This window comes from Tiliqua scincoides, chromosome 2 (assembly GCF_035046505.1).
Source record: "Tiliqua scincoides isolate rTilSci1 chromosome 2, rTilSci1.hap2, whole genome shotgun sequence".
Classification (NCBI taxonomy): Eukaryota; Metazoa; Chordata; class Lepidosauria; order Squamata; family Scincidae; genus Tiliqua; species Tiliqua scincoides.
Window position 1 is genome coordinate 113,560,663 of NC_089822.1, and position 23,575 is coordinate 113,584,237.

General features: G+C 43.5%; 1 protein-coding gene across 1 annotated transcript; it reads right to left on the reverse strand.

Moving 5' to 3' along the window:
- Window positions 1–1,813: 1,813 nt before the first annotated feature.
- Window positions 1,814–18,571, reverse strand: LOC136642145 (vascular cell adhesion protein 1-like). The gene is made up of 5 exons (XM_066618396.1): window positions 18,440–18,571; window positions 11,660–11,917; window positions 8,958–9,248; window positions 6,477–6,737; window positions 1,814–5,248 (listed from the first exon to the last, which is right to left on the reverse strand). Exons 1-5 carry the CDS (start codon window positions 18,495–18,497, stop codon window positions 5,151–5,153), a joined length of 966 nt encoding a protein of 321 aa, XP_066474493.1. The 5' UTR covers window positions 18,498–18,571; the 3' UTR covers window positions 1,814–5,150.
- Between the last annotated feature and the right edge of the window lie 5,004 nt (window positions 18,572–23,575).

Genomic DNA, 23,575 nt, shown 5'->3' on the forward strand with positions numbered 1-23,575 from the left:
GAAGTTGAGGGGGTGAGGCGCAGTTTCACACTAGCAGTCACATCCACATACAGCATATGGCAGGGATGTGCTCAAATTACTGAGCCCAAGTCACAAGTCAAGCCCTGAGTCAGTAACCCCATGACTCAAGTCTTGAGCCATAGCATGCGACCTTTGCAGCTCAGCCCGAAAGAAATTTAGAGTCTTTTGAATCAAGTCACAAGTCATTTCGTGAAATGGGTCAAGTTGCAAGTCAAGGGCTTCCCTGAATATGACTTCATTCCAAAGGCAAAAGAGCCCCTCCCCCGTGTCCCAGCTTCTCCTGCCTTCTGGTCCCTCCCCTCCAGCTTCATGTAGCCAAAACAAAACAAAACCTCAAGCTTCCTCCTTCCCTCAATCCCCAGCCCCACCTCTTTGAACCCTACCCTCTCACCACATCTGCTGCCATGCCATCCTTCAGAATGCCAGCTTGCTTCCAGACTGCACGTGAAATCTTCAGCACGATACAGAGGCAGCCAAAAAGAGTAAGCCGGAACACACACACACACACACACACACACACACACACACACACACACACACACACAGAGGATAGGAACTCACTGTGGAATTGGAGTCATTTTGAGTCCAGGCTCATTTTTAGAGTCACTGGCCCTGAGTTGTAAGTTGCGTCAGGGTCAGCAACATCCATGACGATTCATGTGTGTTTGGGTGACTCAAGTCAAGTTCCCATCCCAATCCTTTCCTTTGACTGAAGTCAAGTTCCCATTCCTGGCATAAGGAGCCATGCATTCATGCTGATTGTTGTTCTAGCACTACAGCCCCATCATGTGGTTAAGCAGTGTAAAATATCACATCAATATTGTTAAAGGGCCCTTTTCTTTCCCATGTAAATAACAATCTAGATCAGACTTATGACCTGATGGACAAAGGGTTAAAGCCCTCTCACAGCCCTGTTCCAGACTGGGGGCCCACACTGCTACATTTCAAGCAAACAACTGCAGACTCCCAATCAAACAATTTCTGTTTTGTCTCATTTGTCTGTTTTGTCTCATAAATGGTCAACCATTTATGTTTGACCTACACTTTTATTATTTATGCCATGTATGCCATTGGCATTCTTATTATGGTTCATATGTACTGCTTTTATTGTACTGTTTTTATTTTTTAATAATTTAAAGGTGTATTTTAAATAAAACACAATTCTAATTTTTTTAAACTTCATTTATTAGCAAGTAATAAAACAATAATACAATTGCTAAACAAAATATCAACTGTAGAAAAAAGGAAAAGCAAAAAGGGGGGGAAAGGGATTATAAAAGGGATTATATACATATGTATATAGTCCTCAAAGTCATTTTGTTCACTCATTTTGTTATAACATTGATGAGGAAAAAAAAATTGATTCCTAGTTGGGGCCAATGTCTTTGAGGATTTTGCACGTGCTCCTCATGTCTGTGTGGGTTTTCTTCAGCTTGGAAAGCTCACATTCATTTCGGTGTTTAATATTAGAAGCATTTGGGGTCTTTCTGTATAAGTTTGGTGGTGTTTCTGTGACCAGAAATATGCTGTAGGAACCTAACTCTTGCCTACATATATCAGCCTACTCTAAAAAGGGCTTCCAAATATCCAAAAACTTATCCATATGCAGCTGTCTCTAAGCCATAGATGCAAATATTGACAGCTGAGAGGGTCCTCAGACCATTGAAAAATAGTGTGGAAGGGCCCTTGTCTTGCCTGCACTTTACTACCTGTTCCAGTGCTTCTCCCGTGGATTGCCGACAAATGTAAGTCAGTGGAAGAGGCAGGAGGGGGTAGCAGGAAGGTGGGATGGGGTGGCAGGAAGATGGAATGGAAGGGGGGAGGGTGGTGATGGGCAGGTTAGGCCTGGGAGTGGGGCAGGATCAGCAGTCCTAGCACTGCTGATTTCATAGCCCTCTTCCCAGATTTGCCAGCTATTTAGCTCTCACAGGTCCAGTTAGACCCTCCCCCCCCCCGCACCATGGAGAACATTTGTTCCCTTACCTAGAGGAGACCTCCTGAACTGCCTCCCCACCATAGGATGCAGCAGTCATCATTTTGGCACCACTGCATCGACGTTGATAGGATTGGGCTGTTAGTGTCATAGATATATAAAGCGACATTAGATATATACCAATACCGTAAGCTTATTTTTTTTTTTAGAAGATTCAGAAAGTGTTTCTAGAATTGGAAGTAATTGAGAAACTGCTGGTGCAAGCTGGTTTGAACTGAGGGCCCAGTCCAATTGACTCCCATTGTTACCTGGGAGGAAGAAGCTGCCTCATTGAATGACAGGCAGTGGAATTACTTCAGAATAGAGCTGGGTCATACTCTTAATATAAACCTTCCAGCTGCAGAGCAACCCTTCTCCTGCTTGCTGTGTCTGTTCCCTCCTGCTGTCCATACCGTCCCCTCCCTCCTTGCCCAACTCAGATGCCTCCCAGTCCCTTTTGGTTCATGCCCTGGCATTGCTGACCCAAGAGACTAACTCGAGTCAAAATGACTTGGGAATTTCAGGGGAGAGTCAGTAAGGGGTGCCCATTAAGACTTGTGCCTGGGTCCAGTTGCGGGGGTGGGGTGGGGCAGAGAGACTCGGCTCGATTCAAGTCTTGTGCACTGGTAAGTTCCTATCTATGCTAAAATCTTACCAAGTCTCTCTCCATTCTTCCAGTATTTCTGACACAGACAGGTTAGAGCGCAATCTAGTTTCACTGAAAGCATATCCTCTAATTCATATTATATCTTTTGCAACTCCCCAAATAAAAATGATGTCCTTTTCTATCAACCAGAGGTAATGTCATATATTGTCAGTAGGGCTGCTGGTTGGATTCAACCAAAACTTGAGATTTCTGCAACAGAGCTTGGTGATGAATGTCTCAAGACTCCCAATCCTTGGGAAAAGGGTGGGGGGATCCAATACTGTGTAAGCTGAGAGTGGAGCCAGTCATAGCCTCCATATGGCCTGAGACAAAACTTTCCCATTTGCTTAATTAAGCAAAAAACAACATGCTTGAGTAGCAAGAGCATATAGGGCAAACTGAAAACCTGATCTGTCAGTATTTTTGTGACATTGTATTAGAGTTGGCCCATCCACACTCTGTATTTTATGGGGTGAATTTGCTGTGTTTGAAATGTATGTTTTGTTGGATTGAAGCTGCAATCCTATGCACACTTTCCTGGGAGCAAGCCCCATTGACCACAATAGGACTTACTTCTGAATAGTTATGCATAGGCCTGTGCTCTAAATGTTTTAGTGGGGGGGGGGGGGGGTTATGCCTTTGATCTGCTGTTTGGCACACATGCAATTTTTATTACTGCAGGATAGGTGTCTGTAAGAGAGACAGAGACACCTAGCAAAAATTCCCACTTATATAGGGATATATAAAAATCAACACCAAAGTCTAAGGGGGCCCCTGAGGAAAGCTGAAAGCAGCTTAAGTCTCCTTTCCAACAGCAGTTCCTCTATGCTTATCTCACAACACAGATTGAGATTGGCAGTTGAGCCTAGATCAGTTTCCTGAATCTGTAAAACATTCAGTTCCCTGCAAGCCAGAGGAACAACCGCTATTAATTCTGTTTTACTTTCAGCCTGAAAATTCTGCAAAGGGCAGGAGCTCTCACTAAAAGTGCAGCCTTGTTCTTACCTGACCTGGCTAGTTATGTTCTGAAGCTGCAGCACGTAATCTACCCCACTTGTTGTGCGGCCGTAGAATCTTGGGGGCTCACAGCACTATTTCTTGTTGCACTTTAGAACACAAAAGCCAGTCAAGAGGGGATGGTATTATCTGCAAAGTTGTTTCCAAAACTTCATCAGTATAGCAGCTTGGGTAACCAGGGCTTCACGTATTTCAAGGTGTTGTGTTTTTTTTAAACTTTGACTTTCTCAAGATCTCCTGGGAAAGCAGTTAAAGACCATGCTCTTTTACTCCCTAGCTAAGTTCCATCTGTTTAATTATTGCCAGGTATTGCCAGGTATTGTTTAATTATCGCCAGGTATAGAAGAGGTCTTTCTACCTCTGAAGAGGGCTCCAAGGCAGCATACAACATTTAAAGTACAATACAGTAATAAAATTATTGGGCCAGGGCTGTTCTCTACAGGTGCCAGTGAACAATAAGATGAACAATAAGGCCCTATACAGTATTTTTCAAGAGGAATACAAAACCACTTTTAGTGAACTCTGCTGATACTAAAATCAAGGACTGGCCCAGCCATGAGGCTGACTGAAGTGGTAGCTTTGAGCAGCAAGTTGGGGGAGCAGCAAACAATCCCACACCCCATGTCTGCCCACAACCCTACTCCAGCTTACCACTTGAGTCACTTCAGTTGGCTCTCTGATTATCTTTCTGCTTGCTTAGAGTGAACAGAAAGAGTGGGGCAGCAGCAGCCCACCCCCAGATACAATCCACCCTCATGTTTAAACTACATGTTAGGCACAGCTTCATTATTCTTTTTTCATTTTTATTTTTTTAACCCAAAGCAGCATGGGCATCTGAGTACGACGGGAGACCAGGAAGGGCTATTTAACTCCAAATTCTATGCTTCAAATTCTGCAATCTATAAAAAATTACCCAAGTTGACAAAATATCCTTGCTATTTTTGCACGATTTTTTCTACAATATTACCATTTAATTTCTTCTGGTTTCCTTGAATACAGGAAGTTATAAGGATCAAACTATGCAAGATACTGAACTTTTGACCTCAACCACTGGATTCTGATACTGCCAGTCTTCTAGCTTCTGATTTCAGCAAGCACTGCCCACACACATCTTCCCAGCCATAAGGACGAGAAACTTGCTTGTTTGAAATGAAAGTTGAGGCCTTCAGAAAGCTGAATTTTGTGTCTGATATATTCTGTGCTTTGTTCCTGCTCAAAGCTCTGTTTTAACTTGGCATGTACTCCATTCAGTTGCTAAAAAGGCATACAGGTGCTCTGAGGAACAAGTCCACTGTAGGAGCAGATATCACAGAGATCATCAGGTCCTGCAAATATAATCCAGTTTCCACCACCTGCTGCTGTGAGTGGAGTTCAGAATCATAGCAAAAACTTTCTCTCCTTGCTGCTTCTTCTGTGGCTAGTCAAAAAAAGAAGTCTCTGCCTTCTGCATCCCAAAGGAATGCCAAACTGGTCTTTTTTCCCTATTAGGTGTCCTCATTGTCGACATCGATACCAGATGATGCCTCCACCAAAGACTACAGCCAGCACTGAGACCACCACCACGGCTGTGACCCAACTGCGAGACTTTTCAGCTGTAACAGAAATAGGACATTAGAAGGTATTTAGCAGGAGACAGTGGTAAATGTTGAAGTGCAGGAACTTGTCATGAGACCTTGTCATGAGACAGATTGGAGGGTTCATCATGGGTTGAAAAATACACTGCAAGTGTGAATTATGAGAGTAGGATGCCCTGGAAACATCCATTACCCTGTATAAGGGCAGGGAAAGCCTAGATTTTCATGCTTCAGACAAATAATTGATGGGAATGACTGATAGCCCAATCCTGAACTGCCCAGGGTGTGTGGCGGTGGCGGTGCCAAAAATGGCTGCCGTCGCATCCTACGTGCTTTGAGCAGCCGCGGGCAGCACCTCAGGAGAAGGGGACTTTTGTCTCTTCCCCCAGGTAAACGCAGTAGCACCGCAATGGGGCTGCTCGATTCACCCCCAATGAGAAGGTCGGCGGTGAAACAACTGCCTCTGTGTCAGGCAGTGAACCTGACATGGAGGCTTTGGATCCTTCCTCCCTCCCCGCTCCCCCCCCCAGCATGCCTCCCCAGAATGCCTCCTCCCCACCCTTCACTTGTCCTCTGCTTGCCTCTTCCCTTCCAGGAACGCCTCCTCCCCACCTTCCCCCATGTCCCCGCTTACCTCTCCACTGCTCAGTGGTCCGCGCAACCACCAAGCAGCGGAGGTTGGGTGCCTGCTCAGCAGTCGCCCGGCACCGGCCAGTGCTGGGTTACCACTGGCGCTTGCCTGGCAGTAGGGCTCACAAATGTGCCTTACGGCATGTTTACGACAGTGCACGCCAGTGGTGAGCTGGCACACTGAGCCCAGGATTGGGCTCTGAGTGTCTTATGAATTAACATGGGAATGCTCCTGAACAAGTCTAATTTAAAACCAATGGAGAGTGCATAAGAAAAAAAAAAAGGTATCTCATGACTGCAACCCAGCCATATCCCACTGTACACATGAGGCCCCCCAATATCTGCTCTCTGATGTAGCCACCTTTCCGTGGCTCATAATAAAGGTGCTTTTGCCTGCCCCCTTTCAGAACTTGGGATGGGCTATCGCTACCAGCGCAGTTAACTAGTTGTAGTACATGCAGTCCAATTGCAGCGTTAGCATAGGCAAGAAAGTCACCCATCTGGAATCATGTGCAATTTCATTTGCAATTGTAGCAAGGCAGCAACAACTTGGATACATACAAGAAGAGGAAGAGCACAGGTAAAAAACAAAACTGAAAAGCTGCATTCACCTTACCTTCAACAAGAATGTCAACCTGTGCGAAACGGCCACCATACTTGTTCTGTGCCTTGCACTGGTAAATCCCCTTATGGGATGTTTGAGCTGAAGAGATTGTTATAGTATTCATGTTTTCTGAGTATGTCACACTGGAATTGTTGGGAAGATTCCACACAAATGCTGGAGAAGGATTTCCTTCTGCGTGACATGTCAGTGTGATGTTTGTACCAACCATATACATGGCATGACTTCCTGAGATGCTGATATTGTAAGGAATGGCTGCAAAAAGAAGAGAAGAAGTTGATGAGCTGTCTCGGGGGAATTGTACATTTGGATGAAGTACATAAGCATGGAGTTGTGTAGCTGAGGGGGGGGGGTCACAGGACCAGTTACGGACCTGGCCCCTGTGGCACCCTGGGGCACAGGTCCGCAATGCTGCCCTCCCTGCATCACACCACCCCCCTTCCCCGGGATACATGCCTAGTCGCACAGAGCCTCACACGGTATTTGGGACACTCCAAAAGCCTCCTGAGACTTCTGACACGGTCTTAAACACAACTTCTGGTTTCCTGGAAGTACTGTTTAAAACCATGTCGGAAGCCTCAGAAGGCTTTTGGAGCAGTCCTGAACACTGCGTGAGGCTTCACCTGCCCCTGGAATGGCTCCGGAGGTGGTGCAGCGGGCAGAAGTGACAGCGGACATGGTGTCTGGGACTTTTGCCCCCCCCCCAGCCCTCCACTGCACAAGACCCCAGGTGGCATTCTTCTGGAAAACTGGTCTCCCTGGGCCTCAGAAGGCTTTCTTTGGGGGAGGTCTTAGAATGTCACTTCCGGTTTTCAGGGGGAAACTGGAAGTGATGTTTTATGCCTCTCCAGGCCTCAGAAGGCTTTCTAAAAGGCATTAAAATGTCACTTTCAGGTCCTCCCCCCAAAGGCCTCAGAACACTCTCCAGACATGACCAGAGCACAGCTCTCCAGACACAGGGGCAAGCGAGGGGGAGCAACCTTCCAGCTACACCACTGCAAGCATGTAGCTGTTTTCCACTGAGAGTGCTCCAGGAAAAGAAGGAGCTAATGGTGACTTTAAGGTGTCACTTCTGGGAACAGAACTTGGCCAGGTAAGGTACTGGCTGAGGGTCCATGACCATTAGAGGATCAACCTGGTCATGTTGAACCCTCAACTCTCAGGGAGCAATGGTGGTGCTCAACATGCCATCAGGAGGTGGGTGGGGGCATCCTGAAGGGCCCAGTGCAGAACATTACCCCCAGCAAACTGGTGCCAATACTAGTTTGGAGGCAGACGTAACATAGCCTGAGGACAAAAGCAGTTTAGCAGCTAGCATGTTTAGCAGTAAACATTCCACAAATTTTGACAACATAGAAAAAAAATGTGTCTTGTTTTTTTGTTTGCTTTTCCTTTTCTAAAAACCTAGAAATTTGGGGAGCAATTGACATAATACAATATGTTTCTTATCCAAACTAAACATGCTTTACAGCTTTTAAGTTCTTAAAATGCATTATATATAACTTATTTAATTCATAAAACAGCAGTAAACAAAAGGACATTTGTTATTGCCTGGACTTGAAAACAGGCAAAACAAAACTTCAAAAACTTACCTTAAAAACATTTCATTCATCATTGTTAAAGACATATTTCATATGTTTTTTTTCTAATATTTCCCAAAATATCCCATTTTTCCACTGGATAAATAAATAAAAAATGCCTTGGGAAAACCCCTGTTTTTTCCCTAAGTTTTCTGGGGTATTTTTGACCTTCACGCCTCTGTGACCCAGTCACTGGGAAAGCTGATGTCTGGAAGTGGTTGAACACACTAAAACCAAAACAGCTGTGGGAGAGTAGGAAGCAAAAGTTGCTCCATTCACAGCAGTGAAAGTAACTATTGCTGACCACACTACAAAGTTGACCGTATGCTCTTCAAGTCTCGATTCTACTGCAGCCAACTAGGAGAGGAAGACAGTTCACTGGAATCTGTTGTTGCTGGACCTTGCTGAAGTCTTAAGAACCAAGTCAATAGATTCTCCACTTGGTCACTGCCTCAGCTTTTCAGTTCAATCAAGAAAGATGAAGGATCTGGCTGTATGGCTGGGGACAGACAACCATTTCTGTCTGCAGAAAACGGAAGGTGATACGGTAACAGCAGCTTTGATCATGGTGTTCCCACTCATACCATTATTCAAGCACATCTTGCCGGATTTTGCAGTGCTTCAGAAACCTGCAAACCTCGTTTGAAGAGGGGCAGCAGTGGGACAAAATTAACAAACATGTACACCATGGGCAATAATGATTATATCATCTTTGGCTCTCCTAACACTTGTCATTCTCCAGCCTGTGAGTCTCACTGCCAGTGGAAGCATTTTGAACTCCCTGAGACAGATAAAATTTTCAGACAAGTCTGTGTTTCCCAACCACTCCCAAACTAGTATTTTGGCCCTGCGGGCAGAGGCAAAACTAAGCTGCTACCCAGCAAATGGAACTTACCCTCAACCTTCAGAGTGCTGTTCATTCTTTTTTCCAGTACTTCTGAGCCCACCTGGAGGGAGGCCACACAGGAGATTGCCTGTCTGTTCTGATGAGGCTGTGGCACAAAGCTGTACTCCATAGACTGGGTGCCATTGCTACTCTTCTGGACAGTTCTACCAAAACTCAGGGTGAGGCTGATGTTAGTTGGGATAGAGCCTTTCACCATCAAGTCTGAGATATTGCAGATTATTTTTCCTTGGTGACCAGCCACAAGGTGAGAAGGCAAGAAGATATCCGGGGTTGCAAATTCTAAATTGGGGACAAAAAAAGATATGGCTTACCAGCAGTTAGAGAAGGAAGTGGGGCCAAGTAGGTCAAGGGCCTAGGATTGCAGTTCCAAAACTTACCCAGATCACAGCACCCTTCTTTCACAATGCCCTGTGGCAGCAGCACTGCACCATGGGAGGACGAGACAGCCACCAGCCCTTCCTCATGATTGTGCCAGATCTCACATGCACAGTCACATCACAATATAGTCTCTTCCAATTTGTTATCAAGCCAATGTAAAATTATCATCACAAGCAACAAGTAGATCAAAAGACTGTACATCATCATCTTGGAGCTGGTAACATAGAATCATAGCAATTCTGTGGACTGGATGACGCTTCTTCCCAAATATGTGAAGAAGGGGAAGTGGAAATCCACAGTTGTGTACATGAGCCTTAAATAACTGATTAGTTATATTCTGGCTTGATGCCTGGAGATATATAATGGGGTTGTTCCCCAAGCATCCAAGGTCAGGGAGTAATCAGAAGGGGTGTAGGTCTCACTGTCAGGAAAGTTGGCCAAAGAGATTTCCTTTCTGGACATTTAAAGCAAGATGTGTGGGAAAATCCATTATATTATGTTAATGCTATTTTGAAATTAGACCAACTCAAGTCATTGGTGCCAAAGGCTGAAAATACAAATAGTATCACTTGCCCTTACATGCGAGTCCAATTTTAAATTTAATTTAAATTTAAATTAATTTTAATTAATTAAAACAATAAATAAAATAATAATAGAATAATAAAATAATAATAAATAAAATAATTTAAATTTAAATTGGACTTGATGTCAGTCAAGCAAGAAGAACGTACCCATGTAGCATTGCATGCACCTAGTGTCTTATTGAAATCAGGTTCTCTTAGTCACTACTCATGTTGTGTTATGATGCATTGCAAGTACAGCACCTGGGGCTATTTGCTTGTTGTTCTTGCTTGCCTAGCACCATGTTTAAATGGGGCTTATAGGACACACTTCCCACAGACAGAGTTCCCCTGGGCAAGCCTTGTTGAAATGAATACCTTTCAGAAGGTGCTTGACACAACCCCTCACAAAAGAATCCTGAGAAAACTCCACAGAGAATAAGAGGAAGATCCTCTTATGGATAGGAGCAGGTGGAAGACCAGGAAACAGAGAGAGGATGTAAATGGGCAATGATGAGAGGTGAAAATTGGTGTGCCCCAAGGATCTATCCTGGGACTGGTGCTTTTCCACTTATTCATAAGTGACCTAGAGTTGGGGATAAGCAGCAAGGTGGCCAAGTTTGCAGATGACACTAAAAAATTTTGGGTGATGGGGTCCAGAAAGGATTGTGTAGAGCTCCAAAAGGATCTCTCTAAACTGGGGGAATAAGCAGCAAAATGGCAGATCCACTTGAATGTAAGTCAGTGTTCCCAAGCTTTAGGGGCCTGTGGACCAATGAGGCAAAAATTGGAATCACTATGGATCACATGCAACCACTCCACCTCCCAAACCTCTGCACACAAAAAAATACACCAAAAAATTACATCTGGTACTCCATAGGGGAGCACTTTACAAGACACTGAAAGTGCCAGCTGCAGGTAATCCATTTTCTGCCCTCTCTGGTGGTCCATGGGGGAGTGCTCTCTCAGCAAGATAGTGGAAGCAATAGAAGGTGATTCCCTCCCCCAAGACCTCATGGACCACCTCTCAGGGTATCATGGACCACCTGTGAACCACGGGTTGGGAACCGCTGATTTAAGTAAATGTAAAGTGAAGCACGTTAAGGCAGGAAATCAAAATTTGACGTATACACTGATGGGTTCTGAGCTGTTTGTGATAAATCAGGAGAGAGATCTTGGGGTGCTGGTATGCAGTTCAATTAAAGTGTCAACCTATGTAAGGTGGCTGTGAAGAAGGTCATTTCCATGCTTGGGATACAGGAAGCTGGACTAGTTGAGTCCTTAGCCTGATCCAGCAGGGCTCATCTTATGTTCTTAAGAAACACAGAGCTGCTGTTTCTACTATCTCTCTTTCTAGAGCATACTAAGTATGGTAGAGGTGGGTTTTCAGTGATAATGAAATAAAAACAACACTGCTTTCTGCATTTCTCATTTTTATAAAAAAAACAAGGACATCTGAAATTTGTGAAAAAAATAAAACTATTCTCTAACACCGCTACATGTTTTCTAACACCTCTACATGCATGTGGCTGTATGTATTGATACTATGCCACCCATATCACCTACCTAGTACAAATTTCTAGTTTATAAAAATGTGCCCTTGGAATAAAAACATATAACATTGCTTTCTGAACTTTTAACTATGGAAAACACTGAAATCAATGAAAAAATAAAACCGTTTTCACTCACCTCCAGGCATCAGAAAGAATAACCTCTGAATAACCCCAACCCCATAACTCTGTGAATACTTACGGTAAACATAGATGAGTGCTTTCTTAAGTATGGGATCATCGTTATCTCTGACAAAGCATGAAGGCTCCAAGTCCCATTCAGTCACATTGGCAATGCTTAGAGAAACCCATCCAGTTCCCTTCTGGATATTTTGCTTGTCAGACACCTCCCAGTCGAGCTTGGTGTGACAGGAGCTGGTGCAATTTAGATTGATGGGACCACCAAATTCCACAACACTCTCATTGGGGTAAATGCTCAAATCACAAGAATCAAGGAATGCTGCAAGTGAAGATAGAAATCCATGAGGAAAGCTGCCTGTGATTCCAGCAGCTGCATGGCACAGAAGCTGCTAGTGAGTTAAACTACTCAAAGCATTGGACAATAGACAGAAAACACACAGAATGAAATGGAAAAACAGGGATTTTTCCATTTGATGTCTAACCAAAAAGGGATTCTGGACTGGAGGAGGAAGGAAATAAGGGTTCTGGCTCAGTTATTCCAAAATCTTTTAGCGAATGACACAACCACTTCCTGACATGCTTAGGCAACCGGCACGTTTCTGGTTTGGTTGAAGAGAACACAGGTGTTTCTGGTCCAGCTAATGGACCTGCTCCACAGAAAAATAGATGGCCACTGGTGGACTGGTAGTCTTGTCTCCAGCCCATTCTGCAGCCACGTATCTGATTAATCTGGGATTGCTGGTTAACAGCAGCTTTAGATGCACAGTTCCTTTCAGGTATCTCGCCAACCTCTTCACTGCATTCTAGTCCTGTTTGTTTGGGGAACTGGTTGTTCTGCACTCCAAAAGTCCTGAAGCACTTGCTGTGGTTTCGCCACATTTTGCGCACACACCCCCAGCAAGCTATTAATAAGCCATTTCTGTCCAACATTGCCTCTACGCAACAGGGATCAAATGTGTACATCTGTGTGCTGGGTTGATTAAAACAAGCCCCATCATTATAGACATGTCTAGTTGGGCCCCAGGAGTCTAATTGGTTAAAGTCTATGGTCCAGATATGTGCATCATCAAACAAAATGGGGTTAGGTCTCCATTTGGTATAACTAGTGCATTATTGCCAGCCATTCTGCAAGTACAGCAACATAACTGGTTCCAGCTTATTGAGACAGCACAAAGCTATCATTCAGGTCTGTCCCCTGCCTCATCTTGCTTGCTGTCTAACTGGAAAGGGATTTTTCCCTTTATCTTATGGTCATAAAGAAAGGAAATATCAATTCATCTTATGGTTATTTAATTATTATGTGAAATATGTTGGGTGTGATGTACATCATGTGGTATTTGGATAGCCAGAATGATGTAACCATTCAAGTCAGCCAGGGCATTTCAAGTAAGTGCTAAACTTGCCTGTGTCCATTTCTGACTCCAGGTTGTGATCCCTTAACCTGGTGACAAGTGCTCCCCTCCAGCATGCTTTAAAACTAACATGTGGCTGCATTAAGACAGCACACATAATGGACTGACTCACATTGCTTACCCCCCCCCCCACACTCATTCTTGATTGCAAGGAACATAAGAACTGGGACATCCCACATGTTCTCAGGGACAGGGCTACAACTGATATGTAGGGAAAGGGGAAGAACACAGCAGGAGAAACAGTATTTCATCACCCTGCCTGTCAGAAACCACAAGATCTCTGCTAGGGGCAAGGGTTGTCTCCCTAGCCCAAGGGGTTTTCCTTGCTGCATTGTCACAGTCTCACTCTGAGACCTTGACTTACAGGTGGGTGCTCAAAATCCTTTAAAGCATGAATCTCACATGATACAAGAAAAGAATCAACAGTGTTTTATTTCTAAGGGAAGCAATTTCAAATTATCAAACAGAATTCGCCCATCCACAAGGCAGGGTGAAGCACCTGCCTCAAACAGAGGGCAGGCAGGAGACAGCAGACTGATCAGAGCTACATGCACCCTGTGCCTGCCTGCCATCTCCCCCAGAATAAGCAAAAGGAAGAGTGGGGCACCAGTAGCCCACTTCTTTCTCTAATCTCATCACTTCCCACGACAAACGTCCATAATAATCTTGTCCAGGTGAGCAATCAAAACAGGATTGCACCACCTCCTGATTCTTGTCCACCCAACTGCTTCTGCAATAAAAACTGGCTGAAAAATCCTACCTTGTTTGCTTGAAGATGCAGTTGAGCAAGCAAGAAGGAGGCAATGGAGGCAAAGTCCACCTCTTCCCTTCATTTCTGCCTCTGCTGCCTCCCTTGTTCTCACTCTGCTGCTTCTCCAAACAAAAACACTGGGCAGAGAAAACAACCAGGCAGGTAAGTAGAAGGGGGGGGGCAGGAGAGACCAAAATGGAGAGTGCTACATTGGGCCACATTTCAGTTTGGCCAGGCATACATCGCGTAACTTATATTAACTGCTTTTTCTTAAAAGCCTTCACAACAGAAGAGCTTCTTTCTGCCCCCCATTCCTCAGACTCACAGTGAGGAGAGGAAGAAACAGTAGGACAGGGATCATCACTACCTCTGCTTCCTCTGCTTTTTAAAGGTGGACTATGTTCCTCCCCTTTCTCACAAAACCACCAACTAGCTCTGCGGTGAGGAGGAAGAGAAGATGATTTGTTGTAAACCAAATTTGAGCCACCTTGACAATCCCTTAGGTAGGAGGTGGCATACAAATACCTGGATAGGTAAATAAATAAAACCTAAGCATCCAAGATCTCCAGCTAGGCCCAGTCTTCACCATGACCTGGCGCATCTGATCCACTGACCAGGAACCATCCTTTTCCATAAATTTTCACCCCTACGGAAGCTAGGATAGGTAAATCTCTGCCCACTTTCTAGCTTCACTTTCCTCACAAGCTGCTTGACTTTTGGCACCCGAATCCCTTTTCTCACAGAAACTCCTTTATCTCAAGACTGTTGCTTACTGATTGATTGCTGGACTCTTGGATATAAGCCTTTTTCTTTTTAGAAATCCTGTTCCTGCCTCTGTTTGCCTTCTTAGATCTTTATAGAGACAGAACTTTGCTATCTAGAGCCCCATTATCTGAAGTTACACCTTCTTGGTGTTAGCAATCAATTTGTTGGATAGCTGCCTACTTCTCCAGCTGCCCAGAAATGGCTGCTGAAGAGAAAAGTTTCCCTAGCACTGCATCCGTTATGACTAATTTCCCAGTGATTATGAGTAATTTCCCTGGAAAAGGTTTGGTGTACCATAGATGCATGGGTGTTTAAAAGATAAGGGTCCAAGCATGGCAACAAAGGCATCTCTGATTGTGTGTAGGTGCCTTTACCTTGATACTGAGTGCCTTTTCTCAGGATGAAAGAGCAGGTCTTCATTCCAAGTTATATGTCAGGGCTCCCATGTCAACCTGAGCCCTGAGTACCTCTCTCTGAGTACCACTATAAGAACATAAGAAGAGCCCCGCTGGATCAGGCCAAAGGCCCATCTAGTCCAGCTTCCTGTGTCTCACAGTGGCCCAACAAATGCCCCAGGGAGCACACAAGACAACAGACACAACCTGCATCCCAGCGCTCTCCCCTGTATCTGGCAATCAGAGGCAGCCTGCCTCTAAAACCTAGAGCTTGCACATACCTACTATGACTTGTAACCTGTAATGAACTTCTCCTCCAGAAATTTGTCCAATCCCCTCTTAAAGACATCCAGGCAAGATGCCATAATTACTTCTTGTGGCAAAGAGTTCCACAAACTAATTAAAAACATCATCCCCAACAGTATTTTGAGAAAATGGCCCAAAATATCATGGCAGCATTGAACAGTTACTGTTTATGGTAACTCCTGTACACTTGCTAAAGCTTATAATCACTTTGTACCTGACTGCATCTGCACACTTTCATCACAGTTCTTTTACCCAGGGAGAGTTTATGAATCAGACAATGTTTACAACGTGTCATTCATAAAAATAATTAAAAGCCTCACTGAAATGGTGTTATAAGTTTCTGTTTTCCATAAATGAAAGGTGAACAGAATATATTTACCCAATGGAGTTGGTGGTTTCTACACTATCAGGGTAGACACATTATTTCTGTTTCCAGCAAGCAACCTGTGGGCAAAAACCGTTAGCAGCCAGGAAGTGGGAGATCTGACTGCAACGCCTGGCAAGAAATTAACAGAGTAAAACATTGAAGAACAAGCAGTGTCTGTTTTGAAACTTTTTTGCCTATTACCAACTTGTGTCTACACTTGAGACTGACTATAATCCTAAAAACAAAAATGGCCTAGGCATGAGGTACATTGTTGCCCCCACGCTGTTAATGAGCACATATGAAGATTGCTCACACGTGGTTGATTGTGTGATTATTGAAATTTTTCACCTCAGACTCCAGGAGTCTTAGGCTGGCCCTGCCTAAGGATAACCAGTGCAGCTCCGAAGTAGACACAAATTCTTTTGACATATTGAAGATCTTGGAACCAATGCTCAAAACATTTCCTGTTTTTATACACAATGCACTCTGAGTTCGCTTAACCCTGAGCACAAATTGAAAAAAGTTATCTCCACTTTGAAGGTCATTTTCTTGTTGTTATTAATGCTGATTCAGTTGTTTTTTTTTCATTTTCTAGCTTCCACAGCCAGTATTGCAAAAATAGCATTTTGTAAAATTAAAAGAGACTGAATTACCACAGACACTCGCCTATAAGTCGACCCCACAGATAAGTTGAGGGCAGGTTTTGAGCCAACAATCATGGAATCGGATAAGTTGGGGGTTAAACTTAGGGGGGTGTCTGACTATAGTTTTGTCTGATTTTACCTGATGCCAGATCCTGAAAAATAACCTGCCACTAATTGTTACCTAAGAACTGTAGTCTCTAATTTATTAAAAACATAGTAAAAGATCCTAAGATATTTTTTTATTCTTTTTAAAATTCTGGTCACCACCTTTTTGTAAACACTATCAGAGTAAGTGCACTGTAAACTACATACCAGTAAAACAGTGGTTCCCAACCTGGTATTCATGTACTCCCAGGGACACTCAATAGGACCTTTAGGGGTAATTGAAAAAGAATGAAATAATGGCAGAAAAAGGCAGGCTGTGCTCCAGAATGCCTTGCAAGGACCAGCAAGGCAGGAAGGGAGGTAGCTAGTTGGCTGTGAAAGCCCCACCAATAGCTAGTTTTTGGTCATCAATTCATCTGTGAACCAATGATTAAAAACCAGCACAGTAAAAAAGCTGAAACATAATATGGAAAGTGATCAATCACCCAGAATTTCTCAGCACTCTTCTGGTGCAAAACAGTGCAAAGGCAGAGTCTTCTGTTCTTCAGATGAAGAGAGAAAATATGTGATGAATACATGAAGTCTGGGCTTTCATATGGAGGAGATGAGGGCTTGTATTATTAATTACAAGCATTTTGCTAATATGAAGGATACAATTTATGGAAATGGGCTGCCAAGGGATATGCAAGTGAAAAAGTTTGGGAACCACTGCAGGAGATCCATGAATCAGATCCACCTTTAAGGTGGACATGAGGAGAACCATGAATCAAAGACACCTTTAAGGTGTCTGGTATGTTAAGCCAGAAGCTCTACATACAACATACAACCCATAACACATAACTGAGAGTGTGAAATTCAATTCACAGCAGAGAGATGAGATATTTGCAACCTTTTTACTCAGAAGTAGACCCACTGCTTTCCATGGGTGTTATTCTTAAGTAGTGGTGCACTGAATTGTAGCCTGGGAAGGAGGGTCCCATCCTGGTGTTTCAAAAAACAGACCTGCTTTGCAAGCATTTGCCAAGCAGAACCAGGCTACAGCAGAAGGAAGGAGAATAAAAGGTTAATGTTTGGAATTCCAGGCTGGAATATCCCTGGAAAGTAACTATAGCAACTAAGGAGGTGCGGGCCTGAGCTGAGCAACAAACTGTTCAGAGTTGAAAGATTATGCCCTCTGATTGACCCGGAGATCAGGCAAAGTGAGAATTGGAGCTTGATCACTTGGCAAAAATTTCTGTGTATTTGAGTATCAAAAATATACTGAGTATCTACTGTATGTAGTCTTATGTTCAACACCCCTATCCTAGAACCCTTTGGGGCCTGGGGAAGCTACTGTAGAAGAGATGCCTGAGGAGCTAGAAGAGATTTTCAGAGAACCGAAAGAGAAAGAGAGAGAGAGAGAGATGATGGAACTCCAAAGGGATAAAAATGGGTTTGGGGGGAGATGAGAGATCTGAAAGAGACTCCCCAGTAGCAACAATGGGGAGAAGACCCCAGCAGGCAGCCTCAGTGGATTCTATCCAGCAGCAGCACAGTGTGCACCAAGAGTGAGGAATGCAGAGCCCTGAAAGCTTCTGTATGTCACCCAGCCCTGGGACTCTTCCTCAGAGGCTATATGCATAAGAGAGTCACTCTTAAACTGGCGCACTTATGCATATTGCTCTGCTGACACCCCTCCCCCGCACACACACACATTGAATAAATCCTACTTACTGTTTTTTCCTTTAAATAGCCTACTATTTTCCCATATCCTTACAGGAAACAAGGGGAAAGTGGGCTGAAGGGGCAGCATGCTCATTTGGCCTGTGCCCCCCAGACAGGTCTGAATAGAATCGTCCATTTCTTCCCCCACAACTAGAGGTTGATGAAGGAGGAAAGGTGGGGTTAGATATACAAAAAGGTACACTTTCCTACAAGGATGTCACTTCCATCTAGGAAATGTACCGTAACCAATGCTCACACAAACAACCACCCTCATATTTTAGCTCCTTGCTTAAGCCTGCTTTCTCCAGATCCAACCATACAGAAACACCAATTAGACTACTGGCAAACCCTCTCAGAGAATTGAGTACAAGTCCCGAGTATTTAGGACTCACCAAGAGGCAACCAGAAGCTTAGGAGGACAGCACAGGTCAGTGGTGGGACGGCAGTCATCTTAACCAGAGAGAGAATTGTTGAAGAACAACAAACAGGCAAAGCAGTTTAGTACTGGGCTGCTTGCTGTTCAGCTCTGCTTCAACATGTCACTGCATTCAGGAAATGTGCACTTCCTTTCTACAATTCTGGCGGCCATCCCACCCTTCTTCCAACACATCCACACCCACTGCCTAACCACGGAGCAGCTTCACATAAGCATTTTCTCCACCCACCCAGAGAAGGGGAAGAATGAACATGTGAAGCCTCAATGACCATCAAACCAGGCTGAGGTGCAGAGATGGTTCCAATAAGCTTTAAGCATTTCCATGGTGTTTCAAGGAAAATCTGGGCAGTGATGCCAGGCAGAAGCAAGACACCTTCCCATACAACCTTGGATCACTTTTAAACACATAAAACAAGAACCAAAACGGTAGATCGTTGCTGCCATCAAGCCAAGAATATAGTTAAGCCCCTGGTCTACCCAAAGTCTTTCACCAAGCCTAGGATTTCCCTGTTACCTGGCAGCCTCAAGGCTCTGCCGCTCCAACAGGGTGACCAGATGTCATAACCATAAAAGAGGACAAGACACCCCAAAATGTAGGGCATCCAATAAAAACGTAGGACGTGAAAAAATAAAAGCTAAAAACATTTAATGAGGTTAATTTAAACATAGTACTTATTATTAAATTTAAATTATTAAATTGTTAAATTTAAAACTATATTACACATAATTTATTAATTACAAGAAGCCTATGTGATACCTGCAGGGGCCCACTCACAGGGAAGACATTTAAGTTCTTTACCAGGGCACAAGGCTAAAAAAGAGGACATGCCCTGGAAAGAGGACAACTGGTCACCCTGCCCCCCCCATGACTTTGGCAAGGCTTGCTTACAGAAAAGGAGAGGAAGAGGGTATGCATCCAGGAACTGACATCCTTTTTGACATGTCATCCTGAACTTGACATCCTGAACTTACCGCTAATTGTTAAATGTGAATGGTAGTAAGAGCTTGGCTGTCTTGGTTATTGTTACTTTTTCAAAAGTTGCTAGAGATTTGCTCTGTACCTTTAAACTAACCTCAGAAGAAGATGAAGTGGCCATGACTTCATCCCCACTGTGCCTTCCTTTTTTCTCTTGTTCACATCTTTGCCAGGATAGTGGTGGTGAGTTTCCGAAGGAGAAAGCTGCTGGCAAGGTGCATGCACTGTATTGGGCTGCCTTAAATTGGCAATTTCCCTTGATCGGGGTGCCAGAAGCTTGCGATCACAACTCTTGCCCTGGCTGCCTCCTTTTGAGGCATGGTTACCCCATTTTGTAACCCACATGTAAAGGCCACTGGAGCAACACACAAGCATAGTGAAAAAAGGCTGCCTGGTGTTTAGAAAGAATCATTTTGCAAGTCTGAAGCCCAGAGAATAGTAAAAGCTGCTTGATTTTATTAAAGGCAATAAGCTGACTGAGGCTGGAACTTTGAGGCCTCAAAGGCTGTGTTATACACTTTGGAATTTAGTTTAGATAACAGCATCAGGCAGTGGCTGGAGATGTAAGCCTTGGCAGAAGTTAAACACACCTGTGTCCCCCAGAAAAACTCTGTAACTATACTTTCATGCTGTAACAGCAAAAACATACATATGGAGACCAAGTAACCTTTGATACCAAACCAAAGTATGTACCCAAAGTAAAAGGTCACAAAAGTTATATAGAATTAAGACACAAGTCAAATTGTTTGATTTTAGTGAAACTGTTAAAGGAAGTTTAAAGGTCTTTGCTTCACAGAGGTTTACAGAGGGCCCCACAGTGTTTTACTAAAACCAGGAGAAGAAATGCAGAAGAGATAAGATAGGTGGCTCAAGCAAGGCCATCCTAATTAGGATAAGTCTGAAGAGGATGTATGCCAAGAAATGGGTCTGAAGTTCTGCCAAAAATGAGGTCTTCATACCTGTGCTTAAGTGTTTTTGTGTTCTCTTTTAATGAGGCTAGTGACATTACAAGGCATTACTTGTCAATTAATTTCTAATTGGAATGATAAATGTGAGTAAGGGTCAGCACTGGGTCAATATAGATAAAATGATATTATAGCAACCCCTGCTGGTTCTTGAAAACTTTGTAATTCAATGCTTAATTTTACCTTTTATGGGAACTGTAACCTGAAACAAGCCTATCAGGTGTCTCTAAAGTTATCTATAGCCTATTAAGAGTTAGCCCCATCTATGCTGTCAAACTTCAGCCAATGGGAAGTTCAGATTTTCAAACAAAGGACCCAGAATGGTATAAAGGATCGAGTTAACACTGGGAAATTGCTCTCGTGCTTGGAGACATTAGTCCCATGAGATGCCCCTTGCTTGCAACAAAATAAAGCCTGCAAACGATCACCCATGAGTACTGAGTCTTGCTTTCTTGAACTTTGCAACACTATCTTATGTGTCTGCTCATTAATTTTGCTATAGGAAATTAATTGGCCAAGGCTTTCAGGTATGTATATGGTGATGAAGCTGAAATGTGCACTTTCTTCAGACATGACTGTGTGAAGTGGTCCTTACTCTTATCACATGTTCTCTCTCTTTTGTGGCTCTCTGCCAATTTTGACTCAATATTATTATTAACAGTATTTATATACCACTTTTCAACAAAAAAGTTCACAAAGCACAAAGAGAAAAATCAAATAACTAAATGGCTCCCTGTCCCAAAAGGGCTCACAATCTAAAACGATGCAAAAGAACACCAATAGACAGCTACTAGAAAAGACACTGCTGGGGTGAGACAGACCACTTACTCTCCTCTTGCTAAAAAGAGGAGCACCTACTTGAAAAAGTGCCTCTTACCCAGTTAGCAGGGGTTACATAATTGTAACCCCCCAAATTTTAGTCACTTAACTTTAAACACAATCTTAATATTTATTCTGTAAGTGATAAAAATATATTCTTAAAAACTTATGTTGTCCCTTGACAATTTTCACACCTTGTCTGTGCACTATGAAACGAAAAGGGTAGAAAATAGCTGTGCTAAGGGCTTGACAAACCTCTCACTTTTCATACTTGCCTGGGATTAGAAAAATGCTGGTACAGCAGTGCGTAGATGTCAACCACCAACTTCCCAAGTCATAATACATGACTGATGGGCTATTTGGCTAGGCAGGTCACAAATTGTGAAGACTTATTTTCACAACAACTTGGAAAAAAAAATCAAGCCTGTTTTTTCTTTAAAAAAAAAAAAAACTGGTATACTCAGAATGCCAAATTCTGCACACAGTCATATTCCTTGGCACATAGAGACTCGGAAAAAGTCATTTAGCAAAAGAAGAGGTTAAAGGATCTTGTTAACTATTGTGAAAACTTGTTTTGAAAGTTAATCAGAAGCCTCTAGGAAACACAGATCAAAGGCCCAATCCTATCCAATTTTCCAGTGCCGGTGCTGCTGTGCCTATGGGATATGCACTGTGTTGGGGAGGCAATCACAGGGGCCTCCTCAAGGTATGGGAACATTTGTTCCCTTACCTTGGAGCTGCATCGCGGCTGCACCAGTGCTGGAAAGTTGGATAGGATTGGGCCCCAAATCTTCCACAAAACCATTATCACATAGCTGCTTTCACAGATGAAACACAGCAGAAGAAATACAAAAGCATGAAGTAACAAAACCAGGAAATGATTTTACACAGCTCTGCGTATCCCTTACACAACCCCTTTCACAGCCCTGCATATCTGAACTATTGATTAATATTTTGCATCAAAAATAGTTTCTGTGAAGAAAATGTAGTATAACTGCAGAAATATTTTTTTAAGTCTATTTTGCCCCTTTGGCCATCAGCAACATGCCTGTAGGATACCATGTGGGCAGCCCAAGAACCAAACAAGAGAAGTCATCAGAAAATGGTACCTCAGCAAACAAGTACTGTAGTCCCAAACTTGCATTTGCCAACATACCCTGGATGCAGGGACAGAAGAGGCATTCAAGAGGGAGAATTGGGAGAAGATTGAGACTGAGAGATTGATGCAAAAAGCCTGTCTCAAAAACCACCAGTAGGAGCTCCAAAGCCTCAGAAGCTCAGACATCTTTTTAAAGGACATTTTTCCTGCTTTATTGCCCATACTACCATCCTTGGGAAAGCCGATATCTGGAAACAGCCTAACTTCTGCTATTCATTTCAGTTTTTCTGAAACACGAGTGGCTAGAGAAACCACCACACTAGCACCATAATGTAGTTTTTTACTAGTTCTAAACTTCTAAGCTTAGGAAACAATATTGTGAAAGCTTGCTTCAAGCACTAAGCAGTCATTCTATACATTCCTTGTTTGTGTTAACAAGGGATCCGCATGTAAACATCTATAAGCCTCCCTGCTCTGCGCATTACTGTTTGTCTCCCACTGTACTTCCATGGAACTCAGAGAAGCACATCAGGGCTATCCCCCAGTTGTCCCACAACAATCCTGTGAAGTAGGCTAGGGTGAGAGTAATGGGCCAAAGCCTAACTCCTGAGTTTCACGCCCCAGCAGAACACGAAGCCCAGGCCTCCCATGCTGAAGCTGAATGCTCTATCCATTACACAACACTGGAAATCAAACTTTTCAGCAGGGCATGAACTAGACTTGCAAGAACCCATATGGGTGACCAAGTGACCTATGCCCAAAGTTGCTACACCCACATCCAGCACTTGACTAGTCATCAGTGGGCAGGAAGTTGGCTGGGTGCTGTTAGGAAGTGCTATTTGTGGACTTGGGTATGCAGTTTGGGCAAATTTCGACACAGCAATTTGCTTTCTTTGTGGCTAAACATGATTCTGAAAAGTAACATTTGCAGGGATGGTTCGTCAAAGGAAATTCAGCTTCTCTCTCCAGAGATGAATGGGTGCTAGTGCGTATGATGGATACAGCTGTAAATGAAAACTAAAGAAATTCTCTCCCATTTGCTATGCACAACCTGATTATTGCATGAGCTCCTGTGGACCAACAGTGGTGTTTACATTACCTATTGCTTTCATGTTTTTTGGTTAATAACAATGCTATTACTTAGCAGTTATAAAGATAGTTTTGACTGTTCCAAGGGCCTTGTATACAGTATTTTGCTGCTATCCTTATAACCCTGCAAAGTAGATGAGAGCT

Coding starts and splice junctions, on each gene's coding strand:
- LOC136642145 (XM_066618396.1), bottom strand. CDS start 18,497: ATGACTGCCGTCCCACCACTGACCTGTGCTGTCCTCCTAAGCTTCTGG. Junction 9,249..11,659: donor AGCACTCATCTATGTTTACC/GTAAGTATTCAC, acceptor TCCCCAATTTAG/AATTTGCAACCCCGGATATC. Junction 5,249..6,476: donor GGTTGACATTCTTGTTGAAG/GTAAGGTGAATG, acceptor TTTCTGTTACAG/CTGAAAAGTCTCGCAGTTGG.